At 38.1% G+C, this 24,281-nt stretch overlaps 1 protein-coding gene across 2 annotated transcripts in view; it reads left to right on the forward strand.

The window, feature by feature from the left end:
* The window catches only part of PDSS2 (decaprenyl diphosphate synthase subunit 2), a 110,834-nt gene that overhangs the window by 42,412 nt on the left and 44,141 nt on the right, over window positions 1-24,281 (forward strand). For both annotated transcript variants that reach the window (XM_059468973.1, XM_059468972.1), the window contains exon 2: window positions 3,426-3,557. In XM_059468973.1, coding sequence (XP_059324956.1) covers window positions 3,426-3,557 — 132 coding nt within the window. The remainder of the gene's footprint in view (window positions 1-3,425; window positions 3,558-24,281) is intronic.

Genomic DNA, 24,281 nt, shown 5'->3' on the forward strand with positions numbered 1-24,281 from the left:
CTTCATAATTAAACTTGAATTAGCACTACTACCCATGAGTATGGTCTCTTCTGCTACACCCATTTGCAGAGTCAGTTGTCTTTACAGTTGCCTGTGCAGGGGGTTTTTTGCTGCCTTTTGGTACCATGAAATTATCCCTGTGTCCAGCTCTTCCTTATGGTAACTGTAGTATATGATAGAGATAATTCATGCTATTAATGTCTAAAATATTGTAGGATCCAAACTATGTCTTTTGACCACCCCAGCCGGGAGCAGTGTATTATTCATCCAGTTCCAGGATGTCGTTAAGATAATATCAGGTTCTTTAACGTAAGAATGAAACCTTCCTGGGTGATGATCACGGACTTCCCTGGGATACCAGGACCGCTCAAGAGTGATTCTCACCTAGGAGATTGCGTCTACCACGGTGATCACCGGCGCCGCCCTGTTACATGTGAATGCCGACTTCTCCGCAGTTCTCGGACAACATCTAGACTCCTGGATTGGACTTTTGTCCAACTCTGCACATGTGTAGCCACGGTTCTGCATGTGAAGGGACACAAAAGAACATTTGGTCATCTCTGCCTCAGGCGGAATAAACTGTATAAGAGCTCGCTGTGCAAAGCAGCATTTGTGAACAGGGGGAGACTGACATTCGGGGGTCAGGTCCGTGTGCTCACCCAGCGTCGATCCCGGGCTCGGCGCTGCCCTCAGCTGTCGTGGTTTTTGCCGATCGAAATTCTGTTTCGCTGACAATTTAATAAATCATTGCTAAATTTTCTTATAAGTTTGGCTCTCGATTTGATAATTTATAACAGTAACTGTTACAGTTTCCATGTTTCCTCTCTATTGTTTAAATTCACAGTTTAATATAATGAAAAAAGTGCTAGGAACGTGGTTTTGTCTCATGCAAATAATTTAAAAATCTTTGTGGTATTTCAGTATTTAAACACATATGACGCTTGCGATGAATAGCAGATTTTTGCTTTAATAGAAGTGTGACAGTTCTACGGAAATAGCCGCACACGTGGAGCATACACAAAGCGCCGAGTGGAAGGTTTGCCTGGTGCACTCTGCGTGGCAGACGGGCGCTGGCGGTGGGCGGTGTAATCCGCTGGCATTCGCCATTAGCCGGTGTCGCTGGGCGAGTGGGCGGTGTGAGGCCCTGGCGCGGCTGCCGTGGCACACCGCGCATGCGCCGCAGCCGGGCGCCTCTTCCCTCTGCTGTAGCGTGGAAATTTCTGTGGGGAACGCTGTGCTGTATTTAACACTGGGAATCTGCCGGTTTTCAACTGGGTTACTCTGTCACACGGATAATATCTAGAGTAACTGTCTTTCCCTCCCCCGAATTCTGAATTCCAAAACGGAATCCTAGAGGTGTTTGACTTTCCTACCTTTTTCTGTTATGCAGTGCCCCAAGGATGAAGTGTGTCATTTGCAGATACCCAGCCTGTAAACTTAAGAGGAAGCAAAATTGTGCTAATGATTGAGGGGTTTTTTTGGGTACCCTATACCTGCGCTTGTGTTGTTCAGCAGAGGTTTTCCAAAAGACTGTCAGCTTGATGTATCTTTTTCTGTGTGCGCAATTTCACTTGGGTTGCTTTTAGTTCACTTTTTTCCCTGGAGGCACCTGTCTCCTGCCACATACCCATCACGACTAATTGCACCATCTGGAAGACTTTTGTGTTGCTGTTACTTGTGCAGGGTATCTCTGGGGAGCTTAATTCAGAATGTGAATGTGACCCCTGAAGCCATGTCAAGTAGTTGCAGTAGTTTCTGGTGTCTAAAGGATGATCACCGGAGGCTTTATTTGTTTCAAGTCTAATGCGGTTTGCTTTAGTGTGGATATGATACATGTCAGTAACACAACATGTTTTGAAAATGGAGTTAAACTCTGACTACTGGTTGGTAATTCAAAGAAAATCCTGTCTAAAATTACATCCAAACCATATGTAACGTCGAGGCTGTATGATTAGGTGTAGCAATGATAGACATACTGCTCCTTATTACTTGATTTTTATGTTCTGATCTTCCCCCCACCCACAGCTGCACTTTTCATTAACAGTTTTCCAAGACGGTAAGGTATTCATTGCTAGTGGTGTTGGAAACCCCCTGAACAGCCCATAACGCTGCTTTTGCTATTGCTACACACTGAGTATTTCAACACAGGTAATTTTCTTCTGTTTCTTACCTTGTTCGAATCAGGTGAAAGTGCTTCACTTCTAGTGACTGTCTAGGCAGTGGCTTATTTAGAGGCCAGTGCTCCATGTTCCTGTGATGAACACTTTTTATGTCTAGTTTTGTAACATCCTGTCGCTTGACAAGCTGTAGAGCGCTGGGCATGAAAAAGCAAAGTGTTGTGATTGTTCAGAGTATCACTATAATTTGCTATTTTATTAAAGCATTATTCATTTCTCACTATATCTCTGCCTTTAGTAATGCACTCTGATTTTACCACATACATATGTGGAAAAAAGCCAATTTTTTTCCGAAAACCACTTTTCTTTAAAAATGATGGAGTTTTAAATAGTGTTGAGGAAATATATTTTAATTCAGTTGCATCATCTGTAGAACTTTTGTGGTTGTGAGTAATGTGGTCAACTGGAGTTCAAGCCAGAAAAGTACTTACATCACCACAAACAATTATGAATTCTGTGTCCAGGATGCATACACACTATGTATTATTCATTATATATTTTTTCTGTCTTTTTCCTGGGTAGCTTAATGTTCATTATGACTGATTTTGGAAATCTATACAGTTTTAAGTGTATAACTGCCTTGGCTACATTCTGTCTACTGTATATTGGAGCATGCTAAAAAAACACATTATATATTTGTGTGTTTGGTGAGAATAGAAATATGCAGGTTACAGATTCACAGAATGCTGAAGGCAAGCAGCTGTCCCCCTCCTCCTTAAAATCCTTCACTACCTGTAGCCAGTAAACAAAACAAAGGTGCATGCCACAGTTTGTGTTCCCTTGAGCAGAGAACTGAGCTGTGCAATCTTTCATGGGTTTGAGTGGCTGGGAAGTACTGATGGGCTGAGCTAAAAAAAAATTTCTGCTTTGGGAAGTTAGATGGAATCTCCCTTCTACTGCTTTCAGGGTTGCTGTGAGCATGGGGTATCCTGAGCTGCCAAGCTCATTGGGTTACACCTGACTTGTGCATGACATGAAATGCAAGAGACATGCTTCTCCTTGAAAATAATCAAGATTTAATTCAATCCTAAATACTTGTTTTTCTCTGCAGCAGTAGGATTTCATTGTGTCAGGTAAAAGATGACAGAAGATCATGATTCATAATTGCAACTTATTTCCCTGCTAACATGAATATTAAAGACATGATGAATGGATGGCAGCCTGAGGTCTAAGTCTTTTTTTCCACTTTGGTACAACCAGTGAACATGGATTGTGAAAATATGTCTTTTTTGTTTTCTTCTGTTTTAGGGGTTTTGTCTATGATAGCCGAAACAATTTACAGATGCGAGGTTTGGTCGTACTGCTGATTTCCAAAGCTGCTGGACCCAGCACAGCAGAGCTCTCTTTCCAGCATGACATGGTCAGTGGAATTTATTCCAGGTATGTATGCTAGGGTATATTTGATGGGCAATTTCTTGGTGGTATCAAAGCATGCTAAGTGGCCTGTTCACCTGTCAAGGAAAATCAATACCTATCTAATCACAAATCTTTGTTCCTCAGGTTTATTGTAAGCTTTCCACAGTGAAAACCATTTCCTACTCTTTGTGTGTAACTCTTATTGTATCTAATTGTGGGTTTTTGGACACAACCAAATTGAAAACATTTGGGTCAAGATAGTTGAAAGTTTACATTAAGAGGTACTCAGAATAAAAAACCCCCAATGCTAGAAAACATTTTTAAATAGAGTATTTTCATTTTGATTTCCTCCCATGTTATTTGAGTACGCATGTTTGCTAGAAATTTCCAAGTGAGATGCCAGCCTTGTGGGACACCAGTTGGTCTCACTGAGCACAGAAGTTTTTGTATAGCCTGTTTGAAGGGTGTTTTCCCATGCAGCAGCAGTGTAGAATAAAGTTTTTATCTCCCACATGTCACAGCAGGTTTACTGAGCCTGCCATTATGGTTCCTTAGGCTCTCACTGAGATATTTCAGCTTCATTGAGTTCCTAAATATTTTGTAAGCTTTTAAACTAAATTTCTTAATCTAGTAACATCAGTAATGAAAATTAGTGGTTGCTCTCCTTTGTATATTTGATCGTGAACGATTCTATTGAAGCGAGTCATGAGATCTGTTGAATAATTGCAAACTTTGAATTTTTTAAAAACCTTTTGAAAAATTGTATGTTGCTTGGTTGAGGAAACAAGACTGTTGGGTTTTTTGTTAATTGTGTTTCTGACCTCTGTAATACACTAAAGGAAGATGGACCAGCTTAGTGGCAGGTTTCCATCCTGTTTTGTTTCAAAATGCAGAACTAGTATCATAGAATTGGAAAGACCAAACAGAAAAAAAATTTAAATCTGTGTAGTATCTTAAAATAGCAGAGAAGGAAAACATATATGAATTAGTACAGGCATAAACAAGTAAGAAAAAGGACGAGGCTGTAAAGCAGGCTTGTTATGGAAAGCTGTGTTGTCCTTTTGGCTGTTTAATTCCATTCTTATTTTGTTTCATCTGTAACGTCCCCTTCGGGTTGTAAAATTTTTATATTTATATGCAAATGATGCTGTATGAAAGCATAATTCTAGTTAGTTAATTATGGCACAGGAGGTATTTTTGTTTGTTTTGTAAATGATTAAAAAAGTTTTACCTTAAGTATGCCTCATAAAAGGAGAGAAAAAGCATTATTTTTTGGATAACTAAGTTCTTGAGTATGGTGATTCTGACCATGGAGGTAAAGTTTGAGCATTTAAAGCTGCCGTTGGGAAGGTGACTAGTGGAAGTATTCATTAAGGAGCAAATAAGACCTTGAATTAATAATGAGCCATTTGGTGTAAATGGACATCATTGGAATGATGCCAGTTCAACCAGCTGAAAATCTAGCCTAATAATCTAAGTTTGAGCAAGTCAATAGCCATTATAATATCTAGTTCAGAGTTACAAAGGTACGCCAAAAACAAAGCAGTTTTGAATATGCCCACACAGGTTCACCTAAGGTTCATTACTGTCTGCAAAAGTGATGACTGTGGAGTTGTTAATTTGAATGGATTTTCAATGACGCTTTAAGTCCTGCAACTTGGTGTAAATACAAGCAAATATGCCACTGCATTTTTTCATTTTGTGTCATAATGGTCAGTTCTTGCCCTCTATTGAAGTCACTGTGGGTTTTGGCTTTGGAATTCTTTCTTTATTTAAGGTACTTTTCCAACTGCACTTATTTAAATGTGAGTGTAATTTCTGATTTCCATTTCTCCATTGTATATAGCTAAGAGAATAGGCAGCTTGTAAAGTTGTGATCTTAAAGGTTTTTTGTGATATTTTTAACATGTATTACAAGCAGTGTTTTACAAACTGCCCTCTCCTGAAGACGAACAAAAGAATGTTGTTTTCCATTAGTGCATTTTTGTCTGCTGTCTTGGTTGCAATGTAATTATATGTGGTTTGTGTATATTTGACATATATATCAAAGGCAAAATATATCCCTCAGTGATATGAAGCGAAGAAATATGCTTAATCCTTTATTGCTTATATGTCTCCAGCTTTGGATAGTATTTTTTGGAAACAGATTCTTACAGATTTTCAGCTCAGCTGTAATCTATACAGCTCTTTTTGTTGCCATGCCATATAATTACTTCATCTTTATATATAATGTTTTGCTGGAAATATTATTTCTGGCACTGTAATGAGCATCTTCACTGCCTGATACTTATGTGCTTTGAACATTATATTGTGGACTGTTAGCTGGGATATGGCTGACTTGATTTTAGGATACTTAGTAGTGATTAATTAATTGTATTTCTGAAATCTGAGCATGAGCTAAGTTGTTCCAGTACTTGTCAGCAACTGCACCAGCCCAGTCTTTCTTTTCCCAGTGTTTGTGTTGGAACCAGTTCTTGTGCTGTATTTAAATATTCAGTCCTGCAGTAGATAGCCAGGTTACATCAGTCCTCTGTAACTGGTACTACACTAAATGTATAATCTGTGACCAGGAAGATGTAGCTGTGTAGATGTAGATGTGATAACCATTTACTTTGAAAAAACACAAAAAACCATGGTGGACCTTTTCATCCTGGAATTTGGCACATTCTGTATAACCTCTTCTCTATTTCATATTCTTAAATCACAATAAGGCAATACAAAAATTAAAATTAAAATAGAAAGATACTGAGAGCTGAATTTGGAATAGAAAAAAAATTGTCCTATTTTCTTGTTCTCTAGATATGTCAATTCAAAGGACAATTGACCTAAATGTATAAAAATAGATAATCTAGCTTCCTAGCTGGCATCTGTTTTTCACTGGTACACAATGGGACAAAACCAATGCCTGCTACCAGAGAACAATCTTTTCCAGAATAATGAGGATGACAATTTAGGTGGTTACAGGAGCAGGACTAGTGTAGTTAAGTGGTGCTGCCTCTGGCCAGCATTGCCTTCAGCTTTAGCACTTCATAATTTGCCAGAGTCGTGATCTGCCTGCATTAATCTGGGGCCGTGGGGGTCATTGTGTGCAGGGTATCATAGTAACTGCTGGTTGCCTTATGAGCCATGCTGAAGATAAGGGAGGAAGTGTTATAAAAGCCTGCCTGGCATGCTTTATGCTGTACAGCCACCTCCCTATCGTGTTGGCAGCAGCCTGACTTTATTCCTATTGGCGAGGAAAAGAACCTGGCTTTGCTTCCAGCTCAGCACCAGTGATCCCAAAAGAGGATGAAGAGAAGTAGCAGCATGATAAACAGCTCAATTTCAGCTGCTGGACAGATTTCCTAAATTAAAACTTTCTGCTGGTCTCTTAGCATTAAAGAAAATATTTCCTTGGCTACAGAAGCATTGCAAATATAAGGATCAATTGTAGTGCTCAGTACAGAGTATGCAGACAGTATCATGTAAGAGTTGATGTCATTGCCTGTGCTCAAGCAAAGCATGTATCCCATATTCCCTTGAAAGTCCTTACTCCTGTGCTAAAGAGAAAGCAGAACTCACACTGGGTTCAGAATTGAATTAACAATAATTTATCATACTAATGGTATCAGAGAGTGCCTCCGATGTGACACAGGAGGCTAGAGCTTCATAAGGGCTTTGAGATCCATTTCCTAACTAGTGATTATACTTGAGTCTGACACTGCATTGCCTTCTCTCAGAGCAAAGCTCACTTGGATAGTGAAGTATGCAGCTTGCTGGTGTTTTACTTTGCTGCTGGTAGTGAGGTTTGTAATTGAAACTCCAGGATCATGTGGTTTCTGAACACTGACAACTTTATGCTTCATGGTGGAGCTACATTCTCACAGTTGAAGATACCAAGACTGGCTTGGGTCCTCTCTCAAAGTACCCAAAGGGGTATCTTTTTCTGTTCATGTCTGGCACTGCCAGACATTACTGCCTGGGGACTGAGGGATCTCCTTGCCTTTTTATTGAGTAATGGATGCCTGACGTAGCCTCTGTATTGCAGCTTAGAGTGCAAGTGACACCAAAGAGCAAACTTGGGCCATCTCTTCAGCCCTCAGCATCCTTGGCTCTAGCACAGCAAGTTATTTTCTTCTCTCTGTTTTGCCTTTTTTCTTTTCTTTTTTTTTTCCCTATTAGTGCCAATTTTAAAAATACCCTCTAGTATTGACATCCATTGAGTCAGCTCTGCAGATTTCCTTGGATGCTTGTCAGAGGTTTAAAGCAATCCTTTTTTCAGTCAAGTCTGCCTGGGCATCCACACTGGTGGATCCTATGGCCATTGACAAGCAAAGACCTTCTAATCAATATTCCATATTGAAATTGAATTTCAGTTCTGTACTATTGATACTGGACTCTGTCCTTGCACCTTCTTCCTCAGGATGATACAGGTGACCTTTCATCACTTTGCAAGCTGAACATGCTTTACTACAAGAAGGTACCTACTGGATAAACTTGTCTCAGAATCAGAATCCTTCCTGCTACTTGGAAGAGTGGTGGCAATACCGTAGTGACAGAAATCATGAACCTAGATACCTTTTCCATAGTGTTTTAGTAATTATTTTGGAACAGCATTGATGCTGATTCCAATGAAAGCCCAATTTAAGAGTAAGCTGGCAGCAGATGTGAAATCCTTGTTATGGTGATGAGTCTTTTTTCTTGCCATGTTCCAATACTAAGTTGTTGTGACATACACACACAGAGGGGTCACAGAGTCATTTCACATGCTCTTTGTCATTGTGGCCATATCACAGTAATCTTCTAACCTGCTCCAAGGAACATGTAAAACTTGAATCCAGATCTTAACCAGAGGATTCATTCACCCTTAGGTTTCTTTTTCTCTGAATGTTTCTTTGATTACAAAGAAGTCAGAGGGGGTAGGTGTCTTTCTAAGGACTGTAAGGACAGAGGACATAGCGATCTGTCACTCTGCAGTTCTATCTAGGTTTCTCCCAGCTTCTTGCTAGATAGGAAAACAAAGCTTTTCCCTTAACTTTATTTCCTTTCCTGTATTCCAAAGAGCTTTATGCCATTTTCAAAGAACGTTTGACCTTCCATTAACCTCCTTTAGGGTTAACCAGATGATGCTGACAGTACATTTAGGTTCACAGTATAATTCAAGTTGGAAGGGATATCAGGAGGTCTGTAGACCCACCTCCTTCTGAAAGCAGAGTCAGCAATGAGGTCAGACTCATCTAGCTTTCTTCATGAAGGTCAGGTCTTTCAAGAAGAGAGTCTTCTTCACAAGGTGATAATCAAGATGTGTTTTAAACAGATGAGTGAGCATTCTACCTCCAGCTTGTAGCCTCAGCTCTGTGTCCAATTGTGTCACTGGTGTGCGTTCATGACTATGGAGCTCACAAGAGGCTACACTGAGGTTGGCATCATTTAGCCTGTTAGGTGTCTTTATGGTCATTTGTCAGCTGGAGTATCCAAAGAACTTTGCATCCCAAGATTTTCAGAATTAGAAATGGTGACTGTGAGAAATTACCTACTTTAGGAACACAAGTGTAAAGGTCTTGTCTGACTTAGGGATATGCCACTGTGTATTAGGGACAAATTGCTGTATATTAATGGGGACACTGGGAATCTCTTCTATTTCTCACAGGTGACAGCTCACCATCTGCAGCTCTATCCGTTCTTCTCCAAAACCCATGCCATGGCAGCTGTAGCAGCGGCGGTGCTGTGCTTGTTAGAGCAGTCTTTAATTGCTGTATGCATGAGGAGCACTCAGGCTGCCTCCAGGGAATCCAAGCTTATGTGAATGATGGTCCTTCAAAGCTAAATATGGACTAGTATAGTCAAAAGCTCAGAGGTAATATGCTGATCATAGTATGCTTTTGAGACTTGCAGTCTGCAAAAATATGCACAGATGAACATTGGTTGGTTGACTTATGCCTTTGACCTGGACTGCTGTAGGACTGGGATTTTATGGGTGAGAAGAATCTGAAATGGCAATACTTGGCTTTATGTATTTAGCATAACAGCATATGAGGTGTGAGGACACCTTCTCTGGAAATTGGGAAGATGTAAAAGGTGTTCCACATTGAGTGAAAGCCAGAATAAATCCTGCATGAGGATATGCACCTTTGGCTCTGCATTCCCTGAGTGCTGCATTTATTGGCAAGTAGCTTCTGTCCTGTTCTTGTGAATGCAGCCAAGCAGCTGAGAGATGCTAATGCTCGGGTGACTCACATCTCCAGTCAGAGTAGATGGCTCCAGTACCAAAGGGCTGCCTTCTGCTTTAGGAACAGGTCAGTGCTCTCTGGAAAAGCAGGTCTTTCACTGTGTAAGTTGTATCTTCACTTGCTCAGCTCACCTGTGATTTTTTGTCAGCAGCTTCTTCCTACTGTAGACAAGTTTAAAGACGTTTGTAATTTTAAATAGTTGTTTAAATGCTTTCCAGCTCTACAATAATCTAGATGTATTTATCTATGGAAAGAAATTAGATAGTCCCCATTTAAAAGAAAGAAAGGAAAAAGCAAATACATTACAAAGCCTCCTGGCTAGTTAGCCATGGGAAACATGAATGAATTTTGGTGAAGGAGGTGAGGTTTATTGTATTCTTAGAGTGTAAATGACACTTCAAGGTTGCTTTGACCTGTTTGCTATTATATTTTACAAAAGCCTTCTTTTTACCTTGCATGGTGTAGGTATATCTGTGTACAAAATCTTTGAGAGTTACTGTAAAAGGTAAAACACAAGTGAAATAAAACCAAAGAAAGACCATACAAATGACGATTTCAGTGCCTACAAGAATACAATGAGCACAAGTGTGTGACTCTTCACCTCATTTCAGATCTTACCCTTCTTTCAGTTTCTGTGCTCTGAACTGCATAGGGTGTTAACTTCAGAGATTGGATTTGACTGTTTCTTACCTTCATATTTTCAAGTAAAAAAATGATTCCTAACTGTACAATGGATTTTTATCATGTGAAGAGTACTTTGATATTTGTAAGAAGTTGGTTTGTTTTTTTTTTTCCATTACTACTTTTCTGGGTTTACTAGTAATGGAAACTAAATTAAATATACCTTGCCCTGGTTCAATGCAGAGGGAGTGGCTGTGAACCAAAGTTTGGGAGACCTCATGCTCCATTGCACCTATCCCCATCAATGACTGCTAAATCATGGTAGAACATGTTTAAACAAAATTAAAAGTATTAAATTAGAAAAATATAGTAAGACCAATAGTGTATGTAGAAACTCAAAACTCAAAGAAAGCAGAGGTGTTACCTTTTGTGTGATGTAAGTATTTAGCCTGAGAGTTTTAGTACAGTGTAGCTGTTGCACTTTAACTTCACACTGGCTTATTGCACACAAGCCCTGGGTCTCAGCTGCAGATATTGCAGAGATTAATCTTATTAATGGAACTGCTAATTGGTGTTTGACTTCTAATTATAGTAACAATAGGCCATAACAATCAATCCTCACCTTTACTGAGGCACATTAGGACTCTTTATCATAAAAATGATTTCCTTTGGGACTTAACTGTTCTTATTTCTATCTTCTGGAAGGCTGGTTTTCAGCAAAGGTACAGTATCCCAACTAACAAGTACTTTGGAAGCTTAGCTAATTAACTGGTAGAGAAAATGCATGGTCCTAAAATATTCAATATCTAAGTACATTAAGAAGTTACAATGCTCTTGACAAAATTGTTTGAAAGATAATGGGAAAAGTATGTCAAAATATGAGCAGTGATGTCTTTTATAATCTTAAAGAAATATGTAATTTTGTCTCCCAGTCCTTGGTAGCTTTTCCATAGCTTTTAGTGAGAGGAAATCTAAGCAGTTATTCTAAATTATTCTATTTAGCTTTTTCTCTCCAGGATAAATCCTGTGAGATTCATCATCTCATTTACAAGATGAGTCTCAGGAGATGAAAAGCACATACAACTTGATTACATATTCCTATTGATCATCTTCCATCTGCAACAATAAAAACCAACTCCAAATACAAATCTAACAATATTACTAATTCATTACAACCAGTACTTTTCTTCATTAACTTTTATTGTTTTCAGCATACTTAGCATGTGCAAATACAGCAATTATATGTTGAACAAGAAAAGGTCTTCTCCTTACATTGTAGGATAAATAAAAAGGCTCTGCATTAGAGCTGATCAAAGTCTGTTCAGAGATATAGCTCAAATCTTGTTCAAAATAAATCTTTATAGCACTAGATAGCTGAGCAAGGTAAACTCAGTATGTACATCACTAAGTGTGTTTGGTTTCCATTTTAAAAAGTAAGTAATTTTCAGTAATCTTCAGAGAAGGCATGGTAGGGATGGTTTACCTTGGAAAAATTGTAATGATGCGTCTGTCTGTCTGTCTGTCCAGCCCTCCCTTTTCTTGGAGCTTCTTCCTCCCACTGCTTGTGAAGCGAGAACTGGACTGCCACAATGTGCAGCATAGCAAGCAAAACCAGAGCAGCACTGGTGGGATTCTGCAGTGGGCCAGGAGCAAAGCCCTGCTTTCACCCCAGTGGGAGCTTTGCAAAGAAAGGCCACATGTGGGTAACAAGGCCTGGCACAGCCTTCCTGGGACATGGCATGGCCACACACCAGAGCACTTCACCAGAACTGTGTTTGCTGTGAAACCTTCCCCTTGAAACAATTCTCTACTTCAGAACTTTCCCATTTCCTTTACAAAAAATATAATAGTATTAGTGAAGAGAAATCTCCAACCATCACCTAAGTACAATCCAGTGCTGTGATGGAAGCACACAGCAGCTTCAGGGACTGCTTTCCATCAGAACTATGATATTAGTGTGACCAATTGCTTCATTCAAATTCTTAAATAACTGTATCTCTATAATTTATTTGTCCTACAATCCCAGAATATTTTCCTTGTTTTTCTACCTGCTGAAATACCACCAATCATTTTTCTGTCCTGTTAACATCTCCCTTGACAAATTTTACAATGCAGTTATCCAGTTTCAATACAAATCTCTCCAATTCTTGGGAAATTGTAGCAATATGAAGTTAAGTATTACAACGCATACTGCATCAATTAATTTATTTGCTTAGTAGGATTTGGTCAGTACTCTGATACAAGGTAACTGAAGATATTACAACATCTGCTGAGGTGGAATTGAGAACTCCACGGATATATGTTGATGAAAATATGAGACTGTATAAAGATTATGCAATGTTCTTTCTCTTCCACTTGAAATAACGGCATATTCTGGACCCTAATCACATTAAGTTAATGAATATTTCTTGTGGCTTCATTGGTATCTGGCCTTTAACCATTAGTAGATTTTCATGTGCAATTTGACCGCTCTGAGATCCTTCTAGAGCAAACAATAATAAAAAAGAAAGGCAGAATAATATGCTGGTGGTGCAGACAGGGTGCTGTACATCAAAACTTGGTTATTTTTTATATATTCCAGTATAAAGGTGTATGAGTACATAGATAAGAGTGATCGATGACTTGAGAAGTGGAATAAGGAGCTGGAGAACAAGGGATAAAGATTTCAAGAATATGAATTCAATATGGTATTCTCACTGTGTTTCATTTGAGAAGGTGCTTATGCAGTCAAAAGGGAAATCAGAAAGACAATGGGTTTTTTTAATAGGGTTTGCAGCAATTCAAAACTTATCATCAGCAGTGCCAGCTTGATTGGTACATATGAAATTTCGTGAGCTTGATTGCCCGGTTCCTGAAGTCCATTTAAGTATTTGAAGTTACAATTTTTAATTTTTCTAAAGACTTGGCCAAATTTATGTACATTTTTGTGGAAAGAGAAGATGCAGCCAAATAAATTATGCATCTATTATTGCCAGAAAGGGAAGAAACATAAACAAATTCTGTTTTATACTAAATAGCATTTCTGATTCCTTTCTTGTACTTGCTATCTTTCACCTAGACACTGCTGCACGGAAAGCTTGCTTCAGTGTCTTATAGCTGAAATTTCATTCTGGCTTTTGGTACAACAAAGCCAGTACCAAAAGTCCAGCTACATTCATATCTGTTCCAGTAGGCAAATTAAATTTTAGCAGAGTTCCAATATTAGCTGCAGTCAGGAAAGGATCGTATTTTGTGCACTCTGGTAGGAATTCTGCAGAAATAAAGTTTGCTCTTGAAGGTGGCTTGTTAGCATAGAGCTGTGTCTCCATCATCACTTGCTTGGGGTTAATGTTGCTTGAATTGGTTGATGTCATTTTATCCCTTCTTAAAGTGTGTAGATTGAATCATTCTGGGATGAAAGAACCAAAAAATGAAAGTGTGAAATTTTCAGATACCTTATATTTTAATAAGGTAAAAATAGATGGAAATGGCGCCAATGGTATAAAATAAGTCATTTTTTTAATCAAAGGACACATTTTTATCAATATCACACCGTATGCCATTTGCATAAAGTATATATGAATAATAATGACAAAACTTTGCAGACCTCAACAGCACCAAATGCTTGTTTGTATGCTGATATGGTCCCAGAAGCAGCAGTCATTGCCTTGCTCCAAAAGGTTTATTATCCTTTCCCTGCTGGCAATTCTGTCAACACACCTGGTGTAAGGAGCAAGGTCTCTGAGAAGTCTGCTGTCTCCCTTTAGCTATTAGTCTCTTCCCCTGTACATGGCAGGCAATACCCATCTGCTGCATACTTCTGCTTTGTGAAAAGCAAAAGTATTCCCATAAAAAAAATTTGAATGTATGGTATTGATGTCCCTATCCAATTCTGAACATTGAAGGTTCAGGAGGGGAGAGGAGAGCACTTGTGATAACCATACTTTTAATTGCTGATTAACAGAAATGTAGTTACAACTCTTCAGAATACAGCAGGTTTATTTCATAGTAGGAGCTATCTGCCGTTGTGCAACCAATATGTTTGGATCTTTTTATCCCCTCTGTATCTTGGATATTTATGGGTATCTCAGAATTCACAGTAATTGTTATATAAGCATGATAAAAAAATATATATAGTTATAAAATAAACCCCAACCCTATCTGGTACGCTGTATTCTAGTGATTCACATTTTATTTTTAATGCCTTTTTCTTGTGCAGTTAGACATATGAGCAATCTATTCTTTTAACAGGACTGCTCATTTATCAAGTGTTCATTTTTCATGGCATAAAAAAGGTTACCTTCTTTTTCCTCTCACATAAAAAGGTTCCATGTATTTCAGGTGTCATTAGTACTAGAGATTTAATGTCAAGGTTAGTGCACCTTATCTTTCAGCTACATTGAATACAATTACAGACAAACTCTTCAGAGAGAATTCAGAGAAAAACTGGAAGTAATAAGTCAAGCTGGCAGTCTCAGAATAGCTGACAGTGCACAGGAATGGGAGTTTCTCTTAACAATGGTTCCAACTGTCTCCCATAGTCATTGCAAATAAAATTATAGACATGCTTCAGTCTTGCAGGGCTGAGAAACAACTAATAAAATATAGGAAAAATATGTTCATAAAATTAATTGTTAGTAGCTTATTTCTTGCACTTACCTGTAAGACCTTTTATTTCCCTTCATATCTTTTTAGCTGGTTTTAGTGCAGGTATTTAAATATTTGACCATGATGTGAAATTTCTTATGGAATAGATGCATGAGATGTAGTTGGAGGATACATGTTATTGAGTGGCTGTAGAGCAAATATGGGTAATCCTGGATGGATGGGCACCCTGGGTGTTGCCTACAAAGCAGTCTGGCTGATACATGCTGCCATCATATGGGAAGGAATGTTGGTCATTTCCATAGCAAAATATGTGATTTTCTCCATCATCATGTTCCTTTTGATTTCTGCTGTGCTGATAGCAAGGTCATCCAGTCTACAAATGAATCCTTTGTTCATACCTCATCTTTTGAGGGTTTTGGTCAATGTTTTATTTAGTTCTGAGTCTTACTGTCTGTTTTTGCATCATGTATCCTACCATCACATTTTCCTAAAGCCATGCTACAGCAGCTGTTGCCAAAGCTTTTGATCACCTCCTATCTTGCCTTTTTTGACTCGTTTCCAATACCTAAAACTTGTTCACTTCAGTAAGCCAAAAGGAAGGCCTGCATGCTAACTCCATTGTAAGCTCTTTTCTTGGCTTGCTCTTCTTTCACCCCATCAGTTTTAAATGTCTTGTTTTTGTCTTTGACTATTAGAAATGTAATATGTTTTTGTAAGGAAACAGTGGTTGTTTTTTTGTTTCTAATCCAGTTGCAATTGTGCAGAGGTGGGCTTTCTTGTGAGCATTGTTTTTGGAATTGGCTGCTGGTGTTCGTTTTTGAATTAACATTGCAGAATTTAAACTTAGTCTGAATTGTCTAGACACTTAGCATGGAAATAACTCCATAAAACTTCTGCTTGATGTTTTCTATGTTCTGTTTAGACCTTTAAATTAGCCTGATGCCTTTCAGGTTGTATAATGAATCAGAGCTTGCATTTGTTTCATGTTGCACAGGTTTCATATTTGCTTCATATTTGCTTGGTGTCTTCTTGCAGAAGTGCCACCTTGTTAGGGTAAGTGGTTTTGTCAGTAATAAAATGAGTTGTACAAAAGACAGGTGGTAGGATGACCTTTTTGCAAAATATTGTTGTTAACTGAATGTAGTAAACATTTTTTTTACCAGAGTACCTGTTCAGTTGTCGTAAGGCTGGTATGCCTGGAATTAATGGCATTCTTTTTAATTTTGTAAACATTTTTTCTAAGACTCTATTAAATAAAATTTGCTTTTTGTCTTTCAAACAATTTCAAAATACAGATAAAATTTGTTGGTCAGTTTAACTAGGAAATTTTGTAAGGGGATTGTCAGACTGGGGATGTGCTGTTAACATTGGTTTATGTTCTTTAGCCACTGGCTAAGCATTCACTGAGGATGCAAGAAGCCCAGGTTTGGCTCTCTTGAGAATTTGAAAGGATGCAAACGCACTCCTCTGTCTGAAATTTCAGAACATTTCTCCAACCAGAGGGATATAGGGCATCCAGGTCAGAAATGCCTGAGTTTGTAATGTTGTTTCCCTCCTGGTAGCTAACTTAGTGGAGCGGGATCTGGAGTCCAGGTGTCCCACCTTTCTCTCCCACAGTCTCCTGCATACTTTTTTCACTCTTTGGCCATCTGGCTGAATGAGTAATTCAAGGTTTTGTGTAACAGCAGAGTAACTCGGCAGGAGTGGCCAAGGAAGGAGGTGTGAGGATGCCCTGGCTTTGGGAGCTGGGGGTGGCTGCCTGATGGGAGACCCAGATTTCCGAGTGATGCACTGAATGCTTCAAACGAGGGGCTTGGACTGGAAACACAGTTCTCTGCAGTCGAGTTGTCAGGTGCCATGTCCACTAAAGTTCTTCCTCTCTTTCACAGTTTTATGACTTCCAAATGCTGGCTGTCACTTGGAGTTTGGGGGACATTGGCATGTTTTTAAGTGATAAACATACCTGTGCTTTTGCCTCGTATCTTTTCACCCCCATACCATCTATAAACACAAAAAGGCAGGAAAATAAATGTCTCCAATAGTAATTTTCTAACTGGAAGTCAACATATGCAGCTGACTAGAAAGGTACTTTAAATCATCTTATAGGTGTTTTCTCAGAGATGACACTCTAGTTATTTGAGACAACTGTTTTTTCCACCTGCTGTGAAAGATGAGTTGCCTTTTGGACACTTAAATATTTCCGTGCTGTTAAAGCAGCAGATTGAAAAGCAGAAGAGAAAGTTCAAAGCCAAGGCTGAAAGTTCAGTTTTAACTTTGTTATCTGACTTTTGTCACCTTGTGTCACAACCTAACTGTTTTCACTTAGAGTTATTAATTAAGAAATACAAAGTTTACCCATTTACTGTTATCTTTCTTCACAGCAAATGAAAGTGAATTTTGTTCCTTTTTGTATCCCGTGTTAGATAATAATTGAGAGAATAATAGATTCCAGGGACCTTTGATCTACCATTACTGTAAAATAAAAATAAAACTTAATTTTTTTTTCTCCCACTGACCGTAATGATTTTAACCTTGTGTACTAATTTGAATGGGCTTGTGGGGGCAGAGTCTTAAATGAGACAAAAATGAAGGAAAAATTGCTAATGCTGCCACTGTATATCTAATGAGCACTGTGTAATAAACCATAACCTCTTCAACATTTCTGTGGAAAATGGTGTGATTATTTTGGATGGCTGGCCCTCTGTGTACGGCTCATTACCATCTGGCATAATGTGTATTGATATAGCCTGTAATTGTCAACTCTTATTTGACATGCTGCCTTTAATAAATGTGACTTGCATGGCTAGAACCTCCTAATGGTTATATGGAAAACTGTAATTAAATAAAATATGTATACTTATGTAAAATACACACCCTTATATCCATAAAATAATTTTGTAGAAGGTCTCTGTTTTTCTTTATCTCCTGTTCTTAGCAGGAATATTTGTATGTATTTCCAGGTTAGTACTGCATTACCGGTGTGGATACCTAAATATGTGAAAACAGACATGAATCTTGAATGTAGGTTGTTTCCTCTTGCAGAACTTGCTTCAAATACATTTTGAAATATTTATTTTCTGTGCACTGTAAGACAGAATTAATATATCTGCCGTAATAGAACAGGTTCCCTGCCTGATGGTGGCTTTGTGTGCTCCTGCACTGGGAATGGGAAGTAACTCTAATGGGCCAAACACCAGTTTTGGTGTTTCTCCTGAAGAAGGTGGCTGAAATAAATGCATTTGTAAATCTCAGTGCTGAAAGTATTTATACCTCCTTAAAGGAAAATGGGCTTCTGGCCAATGGTGAGTTTTCAGATAGAGGGACCAACATATGCTGCTAATCTAGTTATATTCTGTTTATTGTCTGAAAAGTTTCCTTTCCTTGCCTTCACTGTTCATTCATATATTAATAACTGAGAGATATCATTCTGGTAGTCATATTGGCTGCCTTACAAAACATAGCTGTAATCAGTTTTAATATTTGTGCAATGGGTGTTCTGGTGTTACCTTCAATGGCACTGTTGACAGAGAATCCATTGTTGCTCTTTATAAGAGATTTTGGAAAGTGCCTTCCCTTTATTCTCTTTGGATTTCCTTAGGCTCAGGCTAGTGGATCTTATTTTATGTTTGCTTTATAATCAGCAAATTCTGTTGACTTTGTTTTCTGTAGTATAGATGCTTAAACTTCCTTTAAATATCTGTGACCAAATCTACTGATTTAATATCAGCCTTGTCCATGCATAAAATAGCTTTTGTTCCTCACTTCATCTGTTTTCTTTGCTTTGATTGTTAGGACAAAAATGTTGGGAAGTCATACTTTCTCAAATTCTTCTTTCAATTGATGATTTTTACTGGTATCAGAAACTCAGGGTTAACAGAGACACTACTTTTGCTATCTTCCCTTAAATCATCTGTGGATCCTACTGGTTTATTTGACCACAGCCACATTCTGTATCTTAGCTGATTATCTCAAATGACCTGTTCCTTCCACCCTTTTCCAAACTTTGGGTGCTTTCTTCTTGAAAGAGTCTCGAGTCCTGCATATCTGTGGTCTGCATTCAGATCTTTTGATTAATCTTTTTCTTTTTTGCATTGCATATTTTAACTTGAGTAAAGCATATTGAAACAGTTCAGTTGAATCCATATTGAGGTTTATTCACTCTCTTTGCTGTTTATTAGCTGTGTTTATTAGCTGTGTTATTCCTTTTGTGTTGTCTTGTCTCCTGAGTGTGAGTTCTCTGGACCTGCTAACTCTAAAATCTTACCCACTGCTACTGTTCATGACCAATGTTCACTTCTGGGCCAAGAGATATAAACACCTGCTTGTATAAAAATATTGCTTAAAATATAACAGGCTTTCTACAGTGCCTTGCCTTTATGCAGTTTTGTTTCTGCCTAACCTTACATAATGGACCAATGCAGTTCCTAAAGTTCTTGGTTTTGAGGCGTTTTTAGTATATACATTTTTAAATTGCTGTTGAGCAGCTCCCTCTCAATCTCTGCATTTTCTCATCCAGTCCTTTATCAATTTTCTTCCTTGCATACCTTGTCTGGTTTGTGTTTGTTCCTATCAGTTTTTCAGTTTGTCGAAGCTAGGTGGGGGAGGAATTGTAGCTGTTTCAGCTTTGTCTAAACCACAATTTTTTTTCTTTTTGTTTTAGTTTTTAATCAGCTTTAATTTAGTTTTTAATTGGGGATTTGTGGCTCTTTCGTCACACAGAAATATTCATAAGGAGTTTCCAAAAATATTCACATTTTTCTTTTTAATTTGCCTAACTGATTCAGCCTGTTTTATCATTGAAAATATTGCTCATGTATAATATATGCCTGTGAATGTTATCTGTCATATTTATAAAGAATGTTTGTATACTGATTTAGATTATATTGTTTTCATATAACACATGTCTTGAACTCACGTTCACTTGTACCTAAATTTTTCTGATATGCGGTCTTTGTAGCAAATTGAATCTTTACTATAGAGAATTCAGGTTAAATGCAACATTTCTTGAGCTAGCAAAATTCCTTTTAGAAATTCAACCTAGTGTCAGTGCACTGTCAATATATCTACGTATTGCCAATATGCATTATTGCATGAGCATACTGAACACTGAATATCTGCATCATTATCTACAAAATGAGAGAAGTAGGTCTTTGGAGAAGTAAACAGCTTGTGCTATTGCTTGATGAAGTACTTAATATAGCCTGCATAGTTGTTCATATAGTCTAAAGCAGATACCAACTGGAATTTCAACCTGCCTTTTATTAGAAGTTTAAATCTTGATAATCGCTTTATAAGAACACAATGTTGCATTTGACAGCTTTACTTCATTTTGGAAATGTGACTCTTCCCATAGGGATAATCACTGATTTTAAAATGTGATTATGATATGTGATTTTATAAGTTTGACAATATGCTTATAAATTAGTAGCTCTAAATTTTATTATTGATTTTTGGCATCAATGTTCAATTAATCCAAGAAGTCTTTTTCCAGATAACTTACTAATTTTTTCTTTCTATCTTTAGGTGAACACTCATGGTTTTTCCTTTGGTTTGATCAGTTAGGTTAAGCTAGCCATCCTTCCTTTAAAAAATAAAAAAGCCATAAAACCTAAGCTGTAAAGCTATTTTTTTTTAACAATACTTACATAAGTACTGGTTCATGTCTTGAGTCTGTTTTTTCTCTAGGAGTGTAGGAAGGATGTCTGAGAACAGGAAAAGTAATTGATATCTCCCTTTTTAACAGTTTCTATGCTTATGAAATCTGTAATAACTGAAGTAAGATCAAAGCTATTTAAGTTTCACATGTCCAGGTTTGTGGGGATTAAAAAACATACCTAGGCCTGCCACCACATCTCACTGTTCTTTCAATACCTGTCCCTTGCAGAATGTCCTTTGTATCTTTCTGGCTAATAAAGTCCCAACATGACAAAATTTGTCTGTACAGTAAGTGCATCTGATTCTTAACCATGTCAGCCCAGTCCACCTGCTCCTCATTGTTCACACAGCTGCATTGTCACTGGTTTCTGGATCTTGCAGTAGCCAGGTGCTTCTTACTGAGCAGGTTTACTCTTGATATTCCCTTCTTTATTGGTCCCAGCCTGCGTGCCTGCCTCTGGGAACTGGAAAGCATCCGTTTGACTTAGTGATTCTGGTGGTATTTTCCTTCTGGCTTTTCAGATTTACACTTTTTCCTTTTCAACTGAGTTTGAGGTAGTGATCTTTACCAGGTCTTTATCTAGATTCTTCATAATTGATGCTTTTGTTTCCAGGCTGGGATTATTTTTTTTTTAGGCTGTGTGACTTGAAAGGGGAGTTGCTGTGATGAGGCCACCCAACCCAAGGACAATGTGCTATAGGTTGTGATCACTGTTCTTTGGCCACTGATGCTGATCACAGGAGTAAGGCAGACACAAGTTCAGCAGTTAGGGCTTCGTTTTGCTGGGGATGATGGTGCAAGTGTGGATTCCTGCACTCTAATATGGGTAGATGGATCCCAGGCTGGAGGGCTCCTGTCTGTGCTGAGGCGACACAGTGGTGGCCGTGTTGGCGCATCAGTGGCCCTACTCAGAAGCTGATACAAGTTGGTTCACTTGGGTGTTGCTGTCTGGAGTACAAAGTGGGAATTGGTTGTTCTGTGGTGCCCCTAACAATGAAGCCAAGACCTGTGAAAACCCTTCTTCAAAATTCCTGCGCTAAGGAAGGGAACCAGACCCTGACTTCCAGTCAGGCTTTTCACTCTCCACTGCCTACCACCTACAATGCTTAGGGGAACTGGCTTGCCAAGTTCAAGCGAATATCTGCCCACTAAAAATCAGATAACTTTCAAATCCTATAATGGGCTGAGGGAAGATCTTACTAAGACAAGTTATGGAAAAGAACCTAAGCAATAATCAGTGGTGGTGGTGACAGAGTGTGAAAATGTAAGATCTTTTCAAAAATAAATGAAGAAAAGTGCATGAAGGAGCATTGATAGAAATTTTACTTAAAAAACTTTGTGATACTAGGAAGAGAAGGAGATGAAAGAGGTAGGATATGTAGCCAGTTTAAAAATAAAGTGATTGTTAGGAATGCAATTAAACAGCATATTCAACAAACTTCATAGATTTGATGTCTTTCAACTTGATTTATCCCTTAGGTGGAAGACACTCCCACATCTTAAGACCAAGACAGAAGGAACTACAGAAGTCTTGGTCTCTAGCCTTGTTGAAGGATAGGAGTTGGTAGATGTTTTCTGCTGGTTAACAGATACATCAGTCATGGGAATACAGTGAATATTTGGCCTTCTGCTCAAATCTGCTGCTTTACCCTGAAAATTTTCCCTGTTAGTGAAATGACAGCATCTGCCATACTTATTGACTGGCCTAAACACCTGCCCCCTGCCATTTAATTTCTTGTAAAAGACACCATTCACAGAAGATTGGAATGAGACTTTCCATCACTATGATGCTATTTGTTACTCACTGTGCATTGTTCTTCTAATCATGGTTTATTAGCCATGGCACTGACTTTGACAAGTGAATGGCAAAAAGAACTGTAAAAACCACTGCCCTTTCTTGCTGTGTAACTAAGTGAACTATCTTGGTGCAGCGCCAGCTAGTACCCAGAGCATACAGGATCAACATGAATGTAGTTTAAGCACCTCCTTGTCTTCATAGAACTTTTCATGGTTCACAAAAAAGGTAAAATCAGATACTAAGTGCTGCCCAAATATATAGTCAGTACCTGAAATTATTACTTTAATTCTTTAGTTAATGCTTTTTCATATGTAATTTTCCATTAAAGACACTATTTCTTTTTATTTCAAATTCATAGGTGTGTATATATAAAGATTATTATAGTTGTCATTGAAATGGAATGGATGCTGATACTTTTAAAAATTTTTTTAAAGTCCTGAATGCTTTTCATCCAAATCAATTCTTTTTGTATTTAAGGGAAACTATTGAATTGACAATCACAAAGAAAATGTTCAAACCTTGGGTGTGTACTGTTAGTCACTTTAATTCAAAGCTTCAATGATAAGAGTTCTTTAAGAATTTTTGATCTATCAGTTTCATTGTCTTTGTTCATTGTAGTTGCCTCAAAAAAAGTCAAATATGGTTTTTAGAGGCTAATTTAAGTATTTGGCCCATTTCTGTGAAATATTATGTTTAAAAATGACACATTTTAAATTATTAAATATTTTTTTGCATAGCCTGTTATCCCTTGAGAAGCCTAGTATAGTTCTGATGGTTAGCTGATAATGAAAGGTATACTAACTCAAGTTCAATACAACTGTACTATTTAATGTGTCTCTTTTATCATATGTTTTACAGAATCCTATTATTTCTTTTTAGAGTAGGACTTGAAATTAGGAACTTTGGTGGTGGTTTGCAGGGAATTCTTACTTCACAGGTGAAATGTGTGGAAGTGCGTTAGCATTTGGTGATAAAGCTTTCCTGATTTTTAGCACGTTCCATTTGGGAACTTTGTGTGTTTAGAAACGTTGACTGTTTTCTCAGTACAACCTTGTACCAAGGTAAGAACAGGTAGTTCTTGCGGCAGCCACTTATTTTTTTGTGACTGTGGGCTCTGGAGTGAAAACATGATGGAGGCAGTCAGATTTTGTCATCCCATTGCCCTCTTTCTAAGTCCAGTATTGCTAAAACATTATTTTTTTTTGTATGTTGGGATTGACTGCTTTCAAATACGAAATTAGTTAATCACTGAATTGTATTCAGATGGAGAAAGCTGTGTATAGTATTTCTTCAGCCATTTAGCAGCAACCTCATAACAGCAGTGTTTATTTGTTGGATACTGCTCTTTACAAAGTCATGTCAAGGATCCTCCTCTATCTGTGGCATTGTGCGCTTGTATATTGTGCCTGGGTATTCTAGGGATTATCACAAAAAGTATTAAAAAATGCATTGCCTGGGATTTCTGCAATAGCATTGATTCTTGTATTTTCTCTCTGCTAGAGAGAAAGTGGGAAAGCAGTATGTAAGATCAGAATTAGGCATAGATTATCTGCCTAATATGATTCTTGTTAGCACAAATAATGTGAATACTATTTGAAGAACAAACGGATTATAGGAAAAGAAATGAAAACATCCAGATCCTGAGCATGTGGAAAGCATGACACTGATGTATTTGTGTAACCTTTTCATGAAGAGCGATGCTGAAGTCAAAGAGGGGATTTTGATTTCCTTCATTAAGAGCTTATTAAATGAAGAAATAGGACAGTCGTTGTTTTGCTTCAATAGTTGGGGGTCACAGAGGCGGGCCTGGTCTCCTCAGGAAATTAATGCCTGCTTTCAGCTGGGGGAAATGAGCCGTCGCCTGAGCTAGCTGCAGC

This window comes from Ammospiza nelsoni, chromosome 3, assembly GCF_027579445.1.
Source record: "Ammospiza nelsoni isolate bAmmNel1 chromosome 3, bAmmNel1.pri, whole genome shotgun sequence".
Classification (NCBI taxonomy): Eukaryota; Metazoa; Chordata; class Aves; order Passeriformes; family Passerellidae; genus Ammospiza; species Ammospiza nelsoni.